This window comes from Sus scrofa, chromosome 5 (assembly GCF_054392235.1).
Source record: "Sus scrofa isolate SSC_HxYL_T2T_F1_AM1 chromosome 5, Sscrofa_HxYL_maternal_Yorkshire_Landrace_v2.0, whole genome shotgun sequence".
NCBI classification, from domain to species: Eukaryota; Metazoa; Chordata; class Mammalia; order Artiodactyla; family Suidae; genus Sus; species Sus scrofa.
This window is the reverse complement of record NC_139387.1, coordinates 60,888,713-60,910,005: the sequence shown is the minus strand read 5'-3', so window position 1 is coordinate 60,910,005 and position 21,293 is coordinate 60,888,713. Positions and strand designations below refer to the sequence as shown.

Below are 21,293 nucleotides of genomic sequence, written 5' to 3'. Positions count from 1 at the left end.
AACAAAACTCACAACTAAAGACTGAGCAATCTCCACCCAAATGGACTGGAAACCTTAAAAAAGATACCCTACTCCAGAAGAAAAAGAGGAGGACACATCAAGAGGTAGGAGGGGCGATTTCATGATATAAACAACCCCATACCTCCTGGGTGGGAAGCTCCACAGACTGAAAACTAACTGGTTCACAGAGACTCACCTACAGGAGTGAGAGTTCTGAACCCCACATCAAACCTTCACATGCAGGGATCTGGCACTGGGAGAAAGAGCCCCTGGAGCATCTGGCATTGAAGGCCAGTGGAGCGTGTGTGCAGGAGCTCCACAGGATTGGGGGAAACAGAGACCCCATTCTTAAAAGGCGCACACAGACTTTCATGTGCACTGGGTCCCAGGGCAGAGCGAGGTCTCCATAGGAATCTGGGTCAAACCTGACTGCAGTTCTTGGAGGACATCCTGGGAAAACAGGGATAAATGTGGCTTATTGTGAGGGAAGGACATTGAAGGCAAAGCTCTCAGGAATATTCAGCAGCGTGCCTTTCTCTGGAGGTGCCATTTTGGGAAAATCTGGCCCCACCTATGAGTCAGCGCTGAGAAAAACCAGGGCAGGAGTTCCCGTCGTGGCGCAGTGGTTAACGAATCCGACTAGGAACCATGAGGTTGCGGGTTCGGTCCCTGCCCTTGCTCAGTGGGTTAACGAGCCGGCGTTGCCGTGAGCTGTGGTGTAGGTTGCAGACGCAGCTCGGATCCCGCGTTGCTGTGGCTCTGGCGTAGGCCGGTGGCTGCAGCTCTGATTCGACCCCTAGCCTGGGAACCTCCATATGCCAAGGGAGCGGCCCAAGAAATAGCAAAAAAAAAAAAAAAAAAAAAAAAACCAGGGCAAACAACAATCCAGGTGGGGTCACAGCCCCGCCCCTCAGTAAACAGGCTACCTAAAGACCCCTCAGGCACACAGCTGCCTCAAATCCCATCCAGAGACTAAGCCCCATCCACCAGAGGGATTGGAATCAGCTCCACCTACCAGTGGGCAAGCATCAACCCCTCCCATCAGGAAGCCTACAGCAAGCCCCCATACAGACTTCAGCCACAAGGGGGGCAGACACCAGAAGTAAGAGAGGCTACAACCCTATTATCTGTAAAAAGGTCACCACACCAAAAACCTATAAAAATGAAAAGACAGAGAACTATAACTCAGATGAGGGAGAAAGGAAAAACCCCAGAAAAATAGCTAAGTGAGGAGGAGATTCTCAGCCTCCAGGAAAAAGACTTTAGATTGTTGATGCTGAAGATGATGCAAGACATTGGAAATAAACTGGAGGCAAAGATCGATAACTTACAGGAAACATTGACCAAAGAGATACAAGATATAAAACTTAAACAAGAAGAGATGCAAAATACAATAACTGAAATAAAAAAAATTCACTAGAAGCAGCTAACAGCAGAATACAGGAGGCAGAAAAATGAATAAGTGAGGTGGAGGACAGATTAGTGGAAATTACGGATGCAGAACAGAAAAGAGAAAAAAGATTGAAAACAAATGAAGAGAGTCTCAGAGAACTCTGGGACAACATTAAACGCACCAACATCCGTATTATAGGGGTACCAGAAGGAGAAGAGAGAGAGAGAAGGGGACAGAAAAAAATAATTCCAAGAGATAATAGCCGAAAACTTCCCTCACATGGGAAAGGAACCACTCACTCAAATCCAGGAAGCACAACGAGTACCATATAAAATAAACCCAAGGAGGAATACACCAAGACACATATTAATCAAACTAACCAAAATTAAAAACAAAGAGAAAATCTTGAAAGCAGCTAGGGAAAAGAAACAAGTAACACACAAGGGAACCCCAATAAGGTTATCAGCAGATTTTTCAGCAGAAACTCTGCAGGCCAGAAGGGAGTGGCATGATATACTTCACGTGATGAAAGGAAACAACCTCCAACCAAGATTAATCTACCCAGCAAGGCTCTCATTTAGATTTGAAGGAGAAATGAAAACCTTCACAGATAAGCAAAAGTTGAGAGAATTCAGCAACACTAAACCGGCCGTACAACAAATACTAAAGGAACTTCTCTAGGCAGAAAAGAAAAGACAGCAACAGGAAACAAAAATTCCACAAATGACAAGGCTCACCAGTAAAGCTACATATACAGTAAAGATATGAAATCATCCATGCACAATTATACCACCAAAATCAGAAATAATGAGAAGAGGTGGGTACAAATGCAGGACACTGGAGATGAACTTGCAATTAAGAGACCAACAACTTAAAACAATCTCATATACATATAGACTCTTACATGAAAACTTCAGAATAACTGCAAACCAAAAATCTGCAATTGATACACAAACAAGGAATCTCTGGAGAAGAAATATATCTCATAGAAAATAAGTGCATAATCCACCATGAAGGGGGTCATTTGACATCATTCTTGGAATGCTGAAGTCTTCTTACATCTGATTCTGATTTCCTCTCCCTCAAAGAATTTATGATAATTATAATTAAATAATGCAACTGTACAATTAAATAATACAGTTCTACAATTGTATAGTTAATAACCATTTCTCTCCATGGTACAATGTAAGGTCTATAATGTCTTGTTTATCACATCACCTAGAATGGTGTAATGCCTATATTGAAGAATCAATACGATGTAACAAATTGTGAGGACATATTTATATAGCTACACTGTTTTTTAACCAATTTATGCATTTTATATTTTACTTATTTTCAGAGGGTATATTGTTTTTGTTATTCTTACCAGTTAAGTTATTCTTTTTATTATGCTATACAAAATTTTTAATGGTATATAAGGCTTTCTTCTTTATAAATTTTAGTTGCATAATATACATAATTTTAATATAATGCTAATTTTTAAAGAAAAATTGACTATAATAGATAATACTAAATAGTAAAGATGAAAGCCATACAAAATGGGATAAAGTATAGAATAGATTTCCTATTTGTCTCAGCATATTTTCCATTCCACTTCTCCAGAGGGAGTCACTTAATCTGTTTCTTAAGATCCATGATATAATAATCTGTATGAATGTAATTGTGTTTAAATATATGTATTTTATTCTGTAAAAAAAAATAAAAATAAAAACATAACAAAAATATCATGAGAAAGAAAAATTCTTTGCCAATGTCACCCAGAATGCAGATTGAAAAATCCAAATAAAATATTAACAAATCTAATTTGGCAAAATGTAAAAATCTGGGTTTATTCCAGGAATACAAAATTGATTGAACAGGAGTTTCCATTGTGGCTCAGCAGAAACAAATCTGACCAGGAACCATGAGGTTTCAGGTTCAATCCCAGTCCTCTCTCAGTGGGTTAAGGATCTGGCATTGCCATGAGCTGTGGTGCAGGTTGCAGACATGGCTTGGATCCAGCATTGCTGTGGCTCTGGTGTAGGCCACTAGCTACAGCTCTGACTCAACCCCTAGCCTGGGAACCTCCATATGCTATGGGTGTGGCTCTAAAAAAAAAAAAAAAAAAAAAAGCAAGATTGATTGAACAGTCAAAAATCAACCAATATAATTTATTACATTAATGGAATAAGAGGAAAATCACATGACCATCTTAATAAAGAGACAAAGAGACAAAAATATTGTGATAAAATTCACTATTCATAGTAAAGATTCTTAGCAAACTAGGAAGAGAAGGGAATTTCTTTATTTCAAAAATTATGTCAACAAGAAATATACAGGAGCAGTTTAGTGGTGAAATGGTAAAAGCTTACCTCCTGAGACCTGGAACAAGACAAGTATGTTTGCTGTCACCACTCCCATTAAACACTTAACTGAAGGTTCCAGCCAGTGCAGAAAGGGAACATAGCTATTATGGGGGGGGGGGGAGGTGAGGGGGAGGTGGAGAGGGACAGAGAGAAAGAAAGAAAAAGGAGGAAAATATTGAAAAAGAAATAGGAAATAACACTTTCATCACTCACAGATGATATGTGAGTATATGTTAATAAAAATTCCAAAAAAGGCATGTAAATTGGTATAGGAAAACAGTACAGAGTTCCCACAGAAAAATAAAATCAGAACTACTATATGATCTAGCAAATTCTACATCTTCTTTTTCTGTTTTCTTTCTTTTTTTTTTCTTTTGTCTTTTTATGGCCATACCCGTGGCATATAGAGGTTCCCAGGCTAGGGGTTGAATCAGAGCCATAGCCACCAGCCTACCCACAGCCACAGCAACACCAGACCACAGTGGCATCTGTGACCTACAGCCATGGTTTGTAGCAATCCTTTAACCCACTGAGCAAGGCCAGGGAGTGAAACTGCATCCTCGTGGATACTAGTCAGGTTCTTAACCCACAGAGCAACAACAGGAACTCCTTTTTTTTTTTTTTCCCTACTTCTGAGTATATATCTGAGGGAAAATAAATCACTGTCTCTAAGAGATACCAGCACTCCCAGTTTCATTGCAGCATTATTTGCAATAGCCAAGACATGGAAACAACCTAAGTGTCCAACAAAGGATGAATGAATTTTAAAATGTGATACATATGTGTGTGTGTGTGTGTGTGTGTGTGTGTGTCATAAAAATGAAGAAAACCCTGCTGCTTGCAACAATATATATGAACTAAGGGCATTCTGCTAGGTAAAATAAATCAGACAGAGAAAGATAAATAATGTACCATCACACTTATATATAGAATCTAAAAAACTCAAACTCATAGAAACTGAACAAATTGCCAGGGGTTCAGGGTGTGGGATGAAGAAAGGTGGTCAAACTGTAACCACTTCAGTTATGAGTAAATCCTGGGATTATAATATACAGCATGGTCTCTTCAATTAATAATAGTGTATTGTGTATTTGAGAGTAGCAGAGAGAGTAGATCTTAAAAGTTCTCTACACAACAGAAAAATTATAACTATGTGAGGTAATAGATATGTTAACTAACCTTACGGCGCTGGTCATTTCAAGATATATATATATATATATATATATATATATATATATATATATGATGTCATTACATTGTACACCTTAAATTTACACAGATATATATGTCAATTATATCTCAGTAAAGCTAAGGGGGGGGAGGAATCCCAAAGGAATTAACGGATATTCGGCATTAACAGGAGAGTCCAACAAAGTTGCTACATAAAACACACAAAAACATTTCCTACCCCAGGTCATGAAGGCTAGTCTCCTGTTATCAAGCTTGAGATACGCTCAAACGCATTTCTTCATATCAGCAACAGTCAGAAAATAAAATTTATAAATGATACCATTTCTAAGCAAGCTGAAAACATCCAATTACCGGATATCAAATCTAACCAAAGATAAACAGAACACGCCATGTCGTGAAAGTGCCGCAAAACTGCGCAAGTTGACGGCTGCGGGTCCACCTAGTTCGCAGTTCCTCTGCTTGTCGACGAAACGTTTCTTTCCAGAGCAATTGCGAAGCGGGAGGCGTGAAGGGACCATTTTAAAGGGACTCAGGAATACTGTCGGCCGGGAGTGTGGGTGGCTTCCATTGAAGCAGCAACTGTCGGGGGGGAGGTGGGTGTAAAGCAGTGACAGGGAAAATGCGGCCCTTGGACTTGGACGAAGTGGAAGCTCCGGAGGAGGTGATGTGCTGGAGGATTGCGGGCTGTTCCTACTCTGATCATTGACGAGATGCGACGACATGCAGCGCTCACCCAAGAGCACGGGCAGACGTATCACGTATCTGAGGACCAGGAGCAAGTTGTGGGAGATGGACCGTATGCTCATCCAGATGAAAACGTAGGTGGAGGCCTTGGAGGAGAACGCTTTGAATCGCGTTCCCACCGGAATGCTGACGAGAGACAGTTGGTAGTTGGGCAGGAAGGTAAAGAAGATGGAGAAGATGGCAGAGATGTCAGTGCCGCTGGTCTGGAGGATTAGAGAAAAGTGAATCGTCTTGAAGGAGGGTCGGAGGTTCACAGCTAATGGACTCTGGTCAGCTGGTAAGAATGGCCTGACACCTCGAGGAAACTGAAACAGTATGTCATTTTCTCTGTTTTGTCTTTTTAGGTTTTTTTACCCTCATGTCACAGTCTGTCTTAGGGTCAGTGGTTGGTGACCTCCATAGAGGTTTAGATCGTCAAATACATTGGTTCTTGAAAAATAATCTTTGTTCCAGAAATACTCTAATGGGGGCTTAATCAAAAGCTGTTTCCATGGTCACATTTTTCTTTGTTGTGTTTTTTAAATGTTGGGTGTGGCAGTGTATTTTTCTGTTACCCATGTGACCTGATTATTTTCTGAAACTTTGGAAGGCTTGAAGGCTTGGGGTCAGAATCTCCCCACTTTAGAGGTCCAGAAGAAGGTACAACTTAGATGTAGCTCATCTGGGATGTAGGAATGAGACCGCTTTGGGAAGAACTAGAGGACAATTGGTGATGAGAGATGGTTCTGTATCTATTTTGGAACTTTAATTTCTCTGTGAAATAAAGGAGGAGAGCTGTGTTTTGTGGCATATTATCTTCTGTATATTGTCTAATCTGACAGGGATCCTGAATGACAAAGAATCTTGAATAGGGAATGATGGAGTACCCTTCACTGTTTTATACCCTCACACGTTATAGGGGTTTCAGAGCATCGCATCACAGAGATGATCTACAAAGAGCCTTAGAGGCTGGAGAAAGGAAAAGGCATCATTGGGGCCACCAAGTCCTTTCTAGTTTATCAGGGCAGTAGACCCGACTGGGATTTGATAGCAAAATCAAACGTGATAAGTGTTTATTTGTCTTGAAAAACAAAGACCTAAAAAGCCTTTCCTTGAAAATACTTTTTTTTGTGGAGTTCCCGTTGTGGCTCAGTGGTTAACGAATCCAACTAGGAACCATGAGGTTGCTGGTTCAATCCCTGGCCTTGCTCAGTGGGTTAAGGATCTGGTGTTGCCGTGAGCTGTGGTGTAGGTTGCAGACACGGCTCGGATCCCATGTTGCTGTGGCTCTGGCGTAGGCCAGTGGCTACAGCTCTGATTTGACCCCTCCATATGCCACAGGAGTGGCCCAAGAAATCGCAAAAAGACAAAAAAAAAAAAAAAAAAAATTTTTTTGTTCAGATGGCGAAAGCCGCTGTGTGTAATGAAAGAATCATAAATGAATTTATTTTGAAAGAGAAAAAAAAAACACAAAACAAATCAAAACAAAAAAATGAGCACCCATGGTGGGGGGACCTGCAGGCATAGTGCGTGACTGCCCAGAGGAAACTGAAAGTGGAGCAGGGGCACCAGAGCAGTAACAATAGCAGTTGGGCCCCCCAGTAACCAGCTGGCAGCCAGAGAGGTGGGAGGACCCTCCCCTGGCCAGCTGCATTCTTGAACTCCAATGTGGAGAACCTGCCCCCCATATCATCCTCCTGGTGTTCAAGGAGGGGACAGTGCCACCATTTGACCCACCTGATGGCGTCAAGGTCATTCCCAGCAAGGAGGACTTCACCGACCTCACTGAGGGCCTTTAGGGGATTCCATATGCCAGAGACCTATTCCACATGAAACTCCTGCTGGGGAAGGACTTTCTTGCGTTCCCACCCAAGACCTACCTCCTGACCAAGATCTTCTACCCAAATGTGGGTGCCACGGCGAGTGTCAGCATGCTCAAGAGGGAGTGGACAGCTGAGGTGGGCATCCAACGTGTGTTACCATCAAGTGCCTTCTGATTCACCCTAACCCCAAGTCTGCTGTCAGTGAGGAGGCAGCCGCCTGCTCTTGGAGAGCTAGGCTAAGTAGTACCTGCTCAGAGATCCCTTGGGGCGGAGATGGGCCCAGTGGCAGGAGGGCTGCAGCCTCCACTGCTGACCCCAAAGCCCTTGTGGGCCCGAGAGGGGCTGAGGGTCCCATGACCAAGGAGCACAAAGGCAAGCCTGAAAAGAAGTTGGCGGCCAAGAGAAAGATGGTAGTGGGCCCTCCTCCCTCTCCCACCTGCCCTCCCCACCTGACCCCAACTCTGTCTCTAAGTTATTTAAATTATGGCTGGGGTAGGGGCGAGCCTGAAGGCACTGGGACTTGGATTTGTTTTTCTAAGTAAAAGCAGAAAAGGAAAAAACCCAGAGAACTATAAAACATTCCTGTGAGACATTAAACAAGACCAAATTAAATGGAGCGATGAACCACGTTAATAAGTTTGAAGACTCAATAATATAAAGATGTCAGTTTTCTTCAAACTATTCTATAGATTCAGCAAAATCAGAGTAAAATCACAATCAGTTTTTTTTTATTTGGTTTGAGAATATGTTTATCTTATTAAATGTGCATTGATGTTTATGCATATGTACATGTTTTATTGTTGTTTTTATGGAATTTGAAAAGCTGATTCTAGAAAATATATTACAGTGCAGTAGACTAGCCTGGCTCCAAAATGGAAATATATGAAACGTCAGTGGACTTAGAATAGTGAGGGTACTCTTGAAGAAGTTTATGGTGAGAGAACTTACTCTATAAGACATTGATAATTTCCCTGATGTGGAAGTGATTGAGACAATATGATATTAATGAAAGGAAATAAAATAATGGGATAAAATCAAAACTCCAAAAATGGACCCATGAATATATAGGTTTATAAATGACTAAAATGACACTTTTTTTTTTATTCTCTTTTTGCCTTTTCTAGGGCTGCTCCCGCAGCATATGAAGGTTCCCAGGCTAGGGGTCTAATCAGAGCTGTAGCCGCCAGCCTATGCCAGAGACACAGAGCAATGCAGGATCTGAGCCAAGTCTACAACTTACACCACAGTCACAGCAACACCGGATCCTTAACCCACTGAGCAAGGCCACGGATTGAACCCAAAACCTCATAGTTCCTAGTCAGATTCGTTAACCACTGTGCCACAATGGGAACTCCTAAAATGACACTTCTGAACAGTAGGGAATGCATAACTTTACAATAAATGTTGTTGAGAATATTGACTATCTCAATAGTGGGTTGCCAGGGTGGAGGCAAGGAGAAATGAACCTCGAACCCTGTCACATACCATTCAGAAAAACCAGCTGCAGGTGGAGTGGAAGTTTAAAGGTGAAAAATGGAACTCTAAAGCTTCTAGAAGATAGGAGAAGATCTTCACCACCTACAGTAGGAAAAGGCTTTTTAAATAGGACACCAAAAGCATAATCGTAAAGGAAAAAATTTACAAATTTTACTTCATTAAAAGTTCGTCAAGACACCAATAAGAAAGTACAAAGTAAGCCACAGAGTGAAAGACAATATTTTGTATCCCCTAAACAATCCTGCAAATCAATAATAAAGTCTGACAACCAGAAAGGAAAATAAGCAAGAGAAAATGGGTCACTTCATGAAAGATGGTATCCAGTAGCCAATTAATATGTGAATATATGAATGGAACTCAACTCATGAGTTAATATAAACTCAGGGGAAAATACAACCTAATATTAAATAAGATAACACAACTGTGGCATAATAAGAAATGTATATTTTGTCTCCGTCCCTAGTTCCTGGCACAGAGCTCCTAAAACCCTTGCGATCTCCTGAATGATAGGAATAACAGGAGCATTTTTTGTTATAATTGGCTTAGTCCTGGTTCTTGACACAAGAGTTTCTAAGACCCTTGGGATATTCAGACTGATAGGAGTATCTTTTTTTATGCCAATGAGATGACTGGTCACTGGAGTCCCTAGATGGCTTCATGATGGGAGCTAGTGCCCAGAAAGATCAAGGCAGGATTCGAAAGTTAGAAATTTCAGTCCCACCTCCACTGACCTCCAGGGAGGGGGAAAAAGACTATAGAGTTTGAGTTAATCACCAATGACCAGTAATTTAATCAATTATGACTGTGTAATAAACCTCCATAAAAACTCTAAATAGCAGGGTTCAGAGAGCTCCCAAGTTGGTGAACAAATGGAGGAGTTGGGAAGGTGGCACTCCCAGAGAGGACATGGAATGTCTGCACCCCCTTCCCACACCTTGCCCAATATAGCTCTTCATCTGGCTGTTCATTGTATCCTTTATATCATCCTTTATGATAAATTGGTAATAGGCAAGTATTTGCCGAGATTCTGTGAGCCATTATAACAAATTATCAAACCTGAGCAGGGAGATTGTAGGAACACCCATTTTTAGCCAACTATGGCAAAAGTGGGGGTAACCTGGGACCCCCTACCTGCAATTAGCATCTGAAGTAGAGGCAGCATTGTGGGACTGAGCCCTTATGCTATAGGGGCTTTGCCAACTCCAGACCGTAGGGTCTGAATTGAATTAAATTGTATAATATCCAGTGAGTAGTGTCCACAGAGAATTAGAGAATTTCTTGGTTTGAAAAGCCCACAGATTTGGTGTCAGAAGTATTGTTAGTAGAGAGAATTTTCTTTTAACTACAAACCCATAAAAATGGCTAAAACTTAAAAGACTGACAATACCAATCATTGAGGCAAGTATAGAGTAGCAGGAACTCTCATCCACTGCTGCTTGTCAAGTATATTAGTACAACCCCCATAGAAAAGAAATTGGCACTATCACAGAGTTGAGGACAAGCACACCCTAGGCCCTAGTATTTCCACCTAGGAAGAGAGAGAACCAAAATGTGTGTATGTATACACCAATAGGCTGTAGAAAAGTGTTCCTAACAATATTATCTATACCTCCTTCAAACTTAAATCACCCAAATGAACATTAAGAATAAAATGGAAGAGTTCCTGTCGTAGCTCAGTGGAAACGAATCTGAGGATTCAGGTTTGATCCCTGGCCTTGCTCAGTGGGTTAAGTATCTGGCATTGCTGTGAGCTGTGGTGTAGGTTATAGACACAGTTCGGATTCTGTGTTGCTGTGGTTGTGGCATAGGCTAGTGGCTTCAGCTCCAATTCATCCCCTAGCCTGGGAACCTCCATTTGCCGTGGGTGTGGCCCTAAAAAGACAAAAAAAAAAAAAGAGAGAGAGAGAGAATAAAATGGATAAATACTTTTTAGGTATATACAGTTGAAGATTTTAAAAGAGTGGAAATAAACAAACTACAGCTATAATAATATCCTGGGTAAATTTCACAAATATGTTGAGCAAAAAAAAAAAAAAAAAAAAAAGCCAATCATGAAAGCATTTATACTGTAGGATTCCACTTACTATAAAATTCAGAACAGATAGAATTATATAGAGTTTGGGGATACATTGCAACTGTAAAGCAAGTAGGAATTGAATACCATTATTGCTAGGAGGAGATGACGTGGACATGAAAGGGACTTTGGAAGTGTTAGCAAGATTCTGTTTCTAAATCTGAGTGGTAGTTTGCTTTGTGATAAATCATTAGGGCACACATTTTTGTCTCATACATTTTTATATATGCTTTGCTTTTTCAAGTTGTATCTTTTGAAAATTAATTTAGTAATAATATAGAGGTTTGGGGGTTTTTTTAACTGAAGTATAATTGACATGTAATAGTATATTTCTTTTTGGTGTACACCATAATGATTTGATACATGTATATACTGCAAGATGATCACCACAATAAGTTAACATCCATCACCCCAGACAGTTACAAGTTTTTTTCTTGTGATGAGAACTTTTAAGATCTACTCTCTTAACTTTCAAATATATAATACATATCGTTGAGTATAGTTACTGAATTGAGTCCTGATTATAAAATGAGTACTCACAAATGTTAGTTGAAAGGAAAGCTGGCTTTAATCAGAATATTGGCCATGGTGGATTTAGTGTTCCCCCAAAACCACCTCCATAGATCCTACTCAGCCATGAAACTTTTAAAGGGAAGGAGGTAAGTAATCTCAATTAATCATTGAGATGGGAGTCAGAGTCATCACCATCCCCCCACTGCACAGGCTCATTGACTTCTTGTCATCTTCCTCTAGATATTATCTTGTTCACACAGTTTGGTCACACAATTTGGTCACCATATTACTGAAGGGGAAGCTGGGGAAGAGATCTGATCATCTGTTAATTATTTATTTTTCATTTCTACCTCTTTGATCTTGGGAAAGAACAAAGTTAGGCAAGGTATCATGTGATTGAAAGATCTGAAAGGTGTGCTTGGGCTGGAGATCAGTAGGGCCTGGGGGTGCCTGGTTTAAGGTTAGTCATGACAAAAGGGGTGCCTCCTGCAAAGACTTCTTTCCTGCCAAAAGCTGCTTACAAATCCCTACTTATCAGAACATCACTGCATTTCTGTGGGAATATGAGTGAAGACTGGTCTTCTTTATCTTCCTAATGGTGACCCAGGGCACCATATTCTTAGAGTGGAAGATGTCAGCATGGGGCTGTAGCATCTCTTTGTTGACAATTGTAGTTGCCCGTGTACTGCCGTTGGGCAGAACAAGCTACAATTATTTTGGTGCCCACAGAGAGAGAAATTATTATGAGCACAAGTGTTAATCCCATTTTCTTAAAGCCAGTTCTTGGAATTTTGCTAGCCATAGATTCAGTATTGCTCAAGATGAAGCAGTTTATGTCATGGCCACAGTCTGGTCATCATGCAGTTTGCTTTTTCCATCTATGGTGATTACAGCATCTGTAAAACAACTCAGGAATGTGCATCAGACACCAAGTCTGTGACTCTATTGTCCTAATCATTAGCTACTTGAGTCTCTTTTGTGACTCAGGGACGCCTGAGAGATTAGGCCTGGGACACTTCGCTTTTCTTTCTTTTCTTTTCTTTTCTTTTCTTTTCTTTCTTTCTTTCTTTCTTTTCTTTTCTTTCTTTCTTTCCTTCTTTCTTCCTTCCTTCCTTTCTTTCTTCCTTCCTTTCTTTCTTCCTTTCTTCCTTCCTTTCTTCCTCCCTTTCTTCCTCCCTTTCTTCCTTCCTTCCTTCCTTCCTTCCTTTCCTCCTTCCTTCCTTTCTTTCCTCCTTTCCTTCCTTCCTTCTTTCCTTCTTTCTTTCTTCCTTTCTTTCTTCCTTCCTTTCTTCCTTTCTTCCTTCCTTTCTTCCTTTCTTCCTTTGTTCCTTCCTTCCTTCCTTTCCTCCCTCCTTCCTTCCTTTCCTCCTTCCTTCCTTCCTTTCCTCCTTTCCTCCTTTCCTCCTTTCCTTCCTTCCTTCCTTCCCTCCCTCCCTCCTTCCTTCCTTCCTTCCTTCCTTCCTTCCTGTCTTTCCCGAACCTGCAGCGTGTGAAAACTCCCAAGTTCCCAGGCTAGGGGTCAGATTGGAGCTGCAGCTGCTGGCCTATGCCAGATCTGAGCCAGGTCTGAAACCTACACTGCAGCTCATGGCAATGCTGGATCCTTAACCCACTGAGCACAGCCAGGGATCAAACCCATGTCCACATGGATACCAGTCAGGTTTGTCACCACTGAGCCACAATAAGAACTCTGTCTCCAGCTTTTCCAAATAAGAGATAGGAGATATGGAGGGACCCTTGTTCTTGACAGGGCAGTGGAATAAGGGGAGGGTGCCCTCAGGGTTCTGCTCAGTTCCATTACTATACTCTACATTTCATCTCTAGGACTTATTTATCTTACAACTAGAAGTTTGTACCTTTTAACCACCTTCACTCATTTCACCACTACCCCCCACTTCTAGCACCACCAATCTGTCCTCTATATCTGCAGGTTCAGCCCTTTTTTTTTTTAAGATCCCACATATTGGTGATCTCATATAGTATCTGTCTTTATCTGACTTATTTCTCTTAGCATAATGCCTTCACATTCCATCCACTTTGTTGCATATAGCAGGATTTCCTTATATGTGTCTTAAATTTCAAAATTTAAAAGCTTAAGGAAACCTTCAACATGAAGCAGTGGTGGTGTCCAGTGACACTGCTACATGCAACCAGTGGCCTGTTAGATTCAGCCCTGGCCTTTGGATTGTCCCTTGAATAATCCTATATCACAGCCCAACACAACAATCCTTACTGAAGCTATGTCACTGATTTAAATGAAGGAATTAAGAGTTTTCTGTTTATGAAAGGTGAATTATAAGATTGTCAGAAAGGACAGCAACCACTTCAAACCACATGGAGCTTTAATTAAACTCAGTAAAAAAAAAAAAAATATATATATATATATATGTAATATATATATTTAATAATTATATAAACAATATAAATATATTTTATTTTAATAAGAGAGGAGGAAAATATACATATTTTCTTGTGCTACCCCATCTATGAACCTTCTAGGAGCTCTGTTGGAGAGCTTTACTTCACATAGGAGAACAGCCAATGTGCACACACACTGAAAACCACAAGGGAGCCAGTGACAAAGATCCTCACCCCTGTGCAGCTGAGTAAATTTTCTCTTCCCACCAAGCTCCTGGGCCTTTCTTGACAGTCTTTTAATATGTTGGCTATGGCAACCCTCACCTCCCTTGTCATTCCAATTAAGTTATTAAAATTACAGTAACCATGCTTAAAGCTAAAGAGTTTAGGTAGAAGTTCTTACAGGAGTTGGAAATCTGTACCCTGACTTCTTAGCAAGATGGTTTCCCAGTTTGTTTACCTCAAAGGAAAGCAATTCTGAAGCTTTCCACCCATGTTCTTACAGCTTCTTTGGTTTCCTCATTTTCCATTTCACCAGATTAAAGTTTAACCCATCAATGTTAAAAAAAAAAATTATATTTGTATGAGAATAAAAAATTGCATCTAAAAATTTTCTCCGCTTTGCAGGAGTTTCTGTCATGGTTCAGGGGTAGCAAACCCGACTAGGATCCCTGAGGACATGGGTTCAGTCCCTGGCCTCACTCAGTGGGTTAAGGATCTGGAGTTGCTGTGAGCTGCAGTGTAGGTCACAGACACAGCTCAGAATTGGCATTGCTGTGGCTGTGATGTAGGCCAGAGTCTACAGCTCCAGTTCGACCCCTAGCCTGGAAACTTCCATATGCTGCAGTTATGGCCCTAAACAGAAAAAAAAAAAAAAAAAAAAAAAAAAATCTTTCCGCTGGCTTTCATCCTCCCCTAGCCAAAGCTCAGCTTTTTCTTGACCAAATTCTCCAAACCTTATCTACAGACAAAGACACATAACTAAAGTGGACAGAAACAAACAGGAATTTTCATGTGCTCAGTACAGTCAAGATAAAGTCATTATTTTATGAAAAAAAGGCAACCACCTTCTCATTCTAGAGCATACTGGCTTCTTGAATAAAGTTCATTGGTCAAGGCTGGAGAGAAAAGGGTGCATTTCTGATGCCAGATAAAACAAAATAGAAAAATTCTGGGTTAAAAACTAGAGAAATCTCTTAATGAAGATATTTTTCATACTAGAGCAACCTCCCAAGGGAAATGATTTGAAGTGACATCCTTTGAGACATTTAAATTATAGTGGATAAAATACTCAACCCCACCACGAAGAAACACTCTTTGTAGAACTCATGGGAAAATTACTGGGATTTATAATAGGCCTTTTCTAAGAGAGAGTTAGCCCAGGAGGCAATCCTGCTGTTGAATAAATGTTATTTTTAATGGAGTGTGGCTGTATTGTAACCCTGTTCCTTCTTCTTTGGAGAAGAGCATGAATGGGTAGGTTAGTCAAAAATTAATAGGTTTTTTTTAAAGTGGTAGATTTCTTCACTGAGCCTTCCTAATTATGTGAGTTTTTTCTCAAGAACCTCATGCTTCAATACTGGTTTTCTTTTGACTGTTTGTTGTTGTTGTTGTTGTTGTTGTTTTTGTTTTTTTAATGTTATCTACTCCTAGGGCTTCCAACCCCCTTTCTCTAACAAATCAGTATGTAACAGAAGAAAATTTCAGAACTAACACAGCTTTCAATGTCAAATGAATGCTTAAATTTAATTTCACCTTTTTTTGACTAAAATGAATTTAATGATGATCTTCCATGCCAAGGCTTTCCCACCGCAGGGCTGACCCAGCACAGCCCTAATTAAGAATAGAGAGTTCCAAAATGAGTAAATCACTTGTTTGAAATCAGCCTCTATAAGTTTAAAAAAAAAAAACCACACACACACAAAACCCCTACCTTCCAAAGAGCCTTCATTTAAAAGTACAGTTGCCATATTCTGTACGCCTGTTGATTTTTCTTCATTGTTGAGATGGTGAATGTAAACAGAATTGCGTATTTACTCATTTCGTTTTCTGATACCTTTGCTTTCAGAGCTCCACACTTCTGTCCCACATGGATGAGAGGTTGCTATTTCCAGAGCTGGTCCATGAAGATGACTGATGAATGACTAGACAAAATTCTGATTAATGTTCTATAATTAGGAGTTTGCCTCTACCTCAAGAGCTTTTTTTAAATCCACAGTTTTGACCCCACGACCTTCTTTCCCCTTGATAATTGCTGAAGTTTGACATCCACTGTGTTTGCTGCCTGTAGCATATGGCTAATTGAATCTGAGCTGGGGAAAGAATGACCAGATTCCTAATTATGATCCACTCCACAGATTGAAGCCTGAATCAATAGCAACAAGGAAATGGCTGCTGAGCCAGAAAACATCATATTATACAGTGGTTGTAGGATACAGGATGCACGTATTCTCAGAAATGCCTAAAGAAACATTTATAATTAGCTCTTTCTTTCTTTTAATCACAGAAAACCAGATAAAGATTAGACAGAGATTTTCTCTCATCTGTGTAGTGTTTGCAAGTCTGGACACTGGATACCTGATACTTAGTCTCCTGAAATTTACATAATCTTACATTGGGACACTGTGTATTTCTAATAAGGCAGAGACTGAATTTTCATCTTGTAGGTTCTTTTCCATCCTTACCACTTCAGTAATGAAGATACACAAATGTAGATGAAAAAATGTCCCTGCCATATCAGTAAACAAAGGATGTTGTGGCCATCAAGCCATTATCTACTGCAGCTGCCCCCAGAATGTGCACCCTGAGGGGATAGAGAAAAATAGAATACTGGCCCTAGATACTTTAGGTGCATATCAAAGGAATGATTTCAATGAGCCTAGACTCTTGCATCTTCCTATACATGGAAAATCACTAAATTCATTAACTTGAAATGTTTGTTTTTTCTTTAGTTAGCATAAATCTTTTGACGTTCAGTTACCTGGGTTTTGTTTTGTTTTGTTTGTTTTTGTTTTTTGGCAAAACTACTATATATCCTGGCTCCTCCCTTACCTCTTCAGAGCAGTCCCTCAGAGCTATCTGAGAGGCTGCCTCCTGGGCTTAAGTCCTCAGCAAGTCCACCAAATGAAGCATAATTCTCAACTTTTAGGTTGTGCATTTTTTCAGTCCACATATATATATATATATATATTTTTTTTTAAATGTGTGCTTCAAATTTAAATGATTTTTTCTATAACAGTTAACATAATGGTAAGATACCTTCTTTTAATTGCCTCCCCTGGAGATAGGGGGAAAGAAGTAAATGAAACAAACAAAGAATATTCACTCAGCAAACATTTTTGCTGAATAGTTAACTAACAAAACAAGGCATAGTTCTAGGTATCAAAAGGGCATATAGATGAAAAGACAGTTTTTTTCAGGGTTTTCTTTTTTCTTTTTCTTTTTCTTTTTTTTTTTTTGCAGTGTTTGTAAAGGTAAGGAAGATGAACAGCAGAAGTAAAATGTGAGCTAGGTTGTAACAGTAGGTACATAAGAAAATATTATTTGATTAATGTTCCTCACTACACTGTAAATGCTATGAATGAAACTTAGCACAGTGATACATAGTAGATGTTCAATAAATACTGAATATAATATACAGTTATATTGGATTTAGACTTCTGATTATGGGAATCTAGAGAGGCTTTTGTAAGGAAGTACATTTTTGTTTTAAGTCTTAAATGAAGGAGTAGGTTTACAGTGGATATGATGGAAGTCACTCTATTGAAATGGCTCAAGCATAGACCAAAAAAGGTATAGGATATATTTGGGTGGCACAATTGATCTAGTTTGTTTGAGAAAGTCAAATAATACTTGACATTTTGCAGCATGTCATAAATTTATAAAAGATACATGAAAAGAATTGTGTAAGAGGGAGTTCCCTTTATGGCTCAGCAGTTAACAAACCCGACTAGCACCCATGAGGATGTGGGTTTAATTCCTGGCCTTGTTCAGTGGGTTAAGGATCTGCCTTTGCCATGAGCTGTGGTGTAGGTCTCAGACTCGGCTAGGATCCCATGTTGCTATGGCTGTGGTGTAGGCCAGCAGTTATAGTGCCAATTTGACCCCTAGTCTGGGAACTTCCACATGCTGTGAGTGTGGCCCTCAAAAGCCCAAAAAAAAAAAAAAAAAAAAAAAAAAAAAAAGAGGGAGTTGTATACGATAGGCCTAGAAAAGTATATTAGGAACAGATCTTGGACAACCTTGATTATAGGCTAACAATCATGACAAAAAGCAGTGATCCAGGAGTTCCCATCGTGGCTCAGTGGAAATGAATCTGACTAGTATCCATGAGGACACAGGTTCAATCCCTGGCTTTGCTCAGTGGGTTGAGGATCCGGTGTTGCCGTGAGCTGTAATGTTGGTTGCAGACAAGGCTCAGATCCTGTGTTGCTGTGGTGTAGGCCAGTGGCTACAGCTCCAATTTGACCCCTAGCTTGGGAACATCATATGCCACAGGTGCAGCCCTAAAAAGACAAAAAAAAAAAAAAGTAGTGATCTATCAATGTCTGTGGGCTAATTTAAATCTTGACCATTTATTCATAACAGGAAATGTTCTCTTCTTGAAAATCTCTCAAGAACTCATGTACTGGAATTAACATATTACAGTGAAAAGATATAGTATAGTTCTCTTGGAATTCATTTTCAAGATGAACCTGAGACAGTAGAGACACCACTGATAATAAATTCCATTGAAAACAAACATACTTGTTAGAAACTTCATTCCTTCTACCGTTTTCTTTTCAGCAGCTCCAGTTATAACTAAAAATAATTCAGAAATTAATTTGAGATATTTATCATGTCTTCTGTTAAAAACCATAATTTTATAAGAATTTAAAAGAAGAAATTAAATATCTTATTTAAAAGCTTGGTAGTGCAAGAATACAGTTTCTTTGAAATTTTGTGGCAAGCATGACCAATTGTTTACACCAACAGCTGTTCTTCCCTGATAGTGTATTAACATCATAAATCCTATTATTTTTCACAGGAAACATGGCCACCTGAAGACTTTCAAGAATAAAGTGTAAATTTTTATCTTCCCTTGCTAGTATAGTTATGTGAGTGATTTCTGGCCAATAAGATGTAAGCAAAAGAATTGTGTGCAAGCTCTGAGGAGGAGATAAGACTTCTTCATCTTGTTCTCCATCTTGCTGTCTGGAATGTGGACTTGATGGCTGAAGCTTGATCAACATCTGGGATCAGGAGGTGGCCTAGAAATAGGAATAGAGCTAGAGAGAAGGCACTGGGCTTCTGGAGATTATGAAGATGTCATGTCACTTGAGACTGCTTTCCTGTGGATTTCATTTATGGGTATGAAAAAAAATTCTGTATGGTAGTGGTGGCGGGGGTGGTTGTTACTTAAAATTGAATCTGAACTTAATTTAAAATTTGAGAAATAATAGAAGTAATGTAAAAAGCAGCCCATGGTAGATTAAATTGTTACTAAGGAAGCATTCATTCTTACTCTTTCTGTCTGAGGCATATGCCTCCATATCCCATTGATGTTGGATTTGCCCCTTTGACTTGCTTTGACCGATAAGATGAGCAAAGGCTTGAACTGTGCCTGTGTGATTGGGCTTGCCCTCTTGTACTCCTTCTCACTGTCATCAGAAAATTTTCCACTAGATAGCCATTACCCCTTGACCTCAGTCTCAGAATGAATACTCATGTAAGAGACCTAAGCCCAACCTTCAGCTAAAGCTTGGAGCAGCTGAACTCCAGCTGACACCAAATGGGTAAACAAGAAATAAATGCAAGCTATTTTATGCCACTGGCTTTTGTGATTATTTATCATCCAGCATTAATGGACTAATGCACATCTACCCCTGTTCAAATATGTCAGGATTTTATGCACTGAGAACCGTGGTCTATGGTTTTCAACCACCCCAAAGTCATTACAATTCATTACAGCATTAGACCAGCAGACTACCAGGCTTTTATTACTAGTAAAGTGCCTTAAAGAGATGAATATTTAATTCGTATTTACGCTATAATACGCCCCATGTAATTAAGGTCAGAATTGAGTTATATGGGATGGCGAGTCCTTTCTATACTCATTGGCTTTTATAATTGTGGCAGTTTCAAATAAAACTCTTAGACCCAGTTTGTCTGGAAATGTGACAGTATAGTAACCAACTGCCTTTGTGGTGACCACCAGAGCATTTGAACGTTTCCTCTTGTATTTATAAACTTGGAAACAGGAATCTCCTCACATCATTTATTTTCTGATTTCCCTCATTCTTAGTAACTGATGCAGCTATCATTCTTGTTGAGGACATTAATAACTACTTTACTACAGGTAATGACAATAAAAGAGTTGCAAATTATTGCAAGATAGGTAATCCTTCTCAAAGAGCTTTTTTGGTTATTTATTATTCTGTCTGTATAACTTTCCAGCCCCAGAATCCAATGAGATCTTCTTTTTTTTTTTTCTTCTTCTTCTTTTTTCTCTTTGAGGGCTCTTTGCTCAGACACCTGAGAAGGCTGTTCTCTCCTGATCTTCTTAAATAAAACTTTTATTTCTTCGGCTCTTTTCATTCTCCCTGACCACCATCACTGAATATATGTGGATTTTTTTTTTCCTCTAGAGTCCTGATTTACCAACAGTGGCTCCAGACTTTTGGCTGTGGACCCACAGGGCTAGCAGTTTTCCATCGACCTTTCTATGAGCTCACCCTTTGTTATCTGTTCCTTGACTTTTTGTGTTTTCCTGCTGTCCTTTTTTATCTGTTTGCTTGTTGTTTATGTGTTTGTTTAGGCCTACAGATGTCATAAAAAAAATTATTGACATACTAAGGACATCATAAGCCTAGAAAGATGGGGAACCTCAGTAGACTAGTAAGGACTCACAGCACAGGAAAATTTTAGGAGAAAACATAAAGAGTAAGAGCAAGGCTTTCCCCTCAATAAGCCCCTGACTATCACCAGACTCCTAGGCACAGGAGGTGGGATAGTCAGGACCCAGCACTCTTTTCCTAGAACCATGCTTCTGTAAGACAGCAAAACTCCCAGATACATTTTTGGGTTTTTGAGCAAAGGAGACTTGAGCCCTATTTTATGAATAGCCCCTAAGTATTGGCAAGAGAGGGTCTTTGCAGGCTCCACAGAGCTTTACAAATGCCAGCATGGCATGGGAGCAGCAGAATGACTCTCAAGAGCTAGAAAGGTGTGACTATAGCTGAGAGCCCTGCTGGACCTGAAGGCCTTATTCAGATGGAAGAACACCTGCATGATGAGGGCGAGAACAGGACGGGCCACTGGGTGTCTTAGATGCATGTGTGACTGAATGTCCTCCTCAGCTCTGAGGGCTTGGACCTACATAAGCCCTCCAGGTCTTA

At 39.9% G+C, this 21,293-nt stretch overlaps 1 protein-coding gene and 2 pseudogenes across 1 annotated transcript in view; 2 read left to right on the top strand and 1 right to left on the bottom strand.

The window, feature by feature from the left end:
• LOC146403390 (uncharacterized) overlaps positions 1-5,278 on the bottom strand; it is a 311,545-nt gene extending 306,267 nt beyond the window's left edge. Inside the window, exon 1 of the mRNA XM_084956677.1 lies at positions 5,147-5,278. Coding sequence (XP_084812803.1) covers positions 5,147-5,156 — 10 coding nt within the window. The 5' untranslated portion in view covers positions 5,157-5,278. The remainder of the gene's footprint in view (positions 1-5,146) is intronic.
• Positions 5,279-5,410: 132 nt separating this feature from the next.
• Positions 5,411-5,981, top strand: LOC110260730 (MORF4 family-associated protein 1-like; annotated as a pseudogene).
• Positions 5,982-6,530: 549 nt separating this feature from the next.
• On the top strand, positions 6,531-8,017 carry LOC100622914 (ubiquitin-conjugating enzyme E2 S pseudogene; annotated as a pseudogene).
• Positions 8,018-21,293: the final 13,276 nt, after the last annotated feature.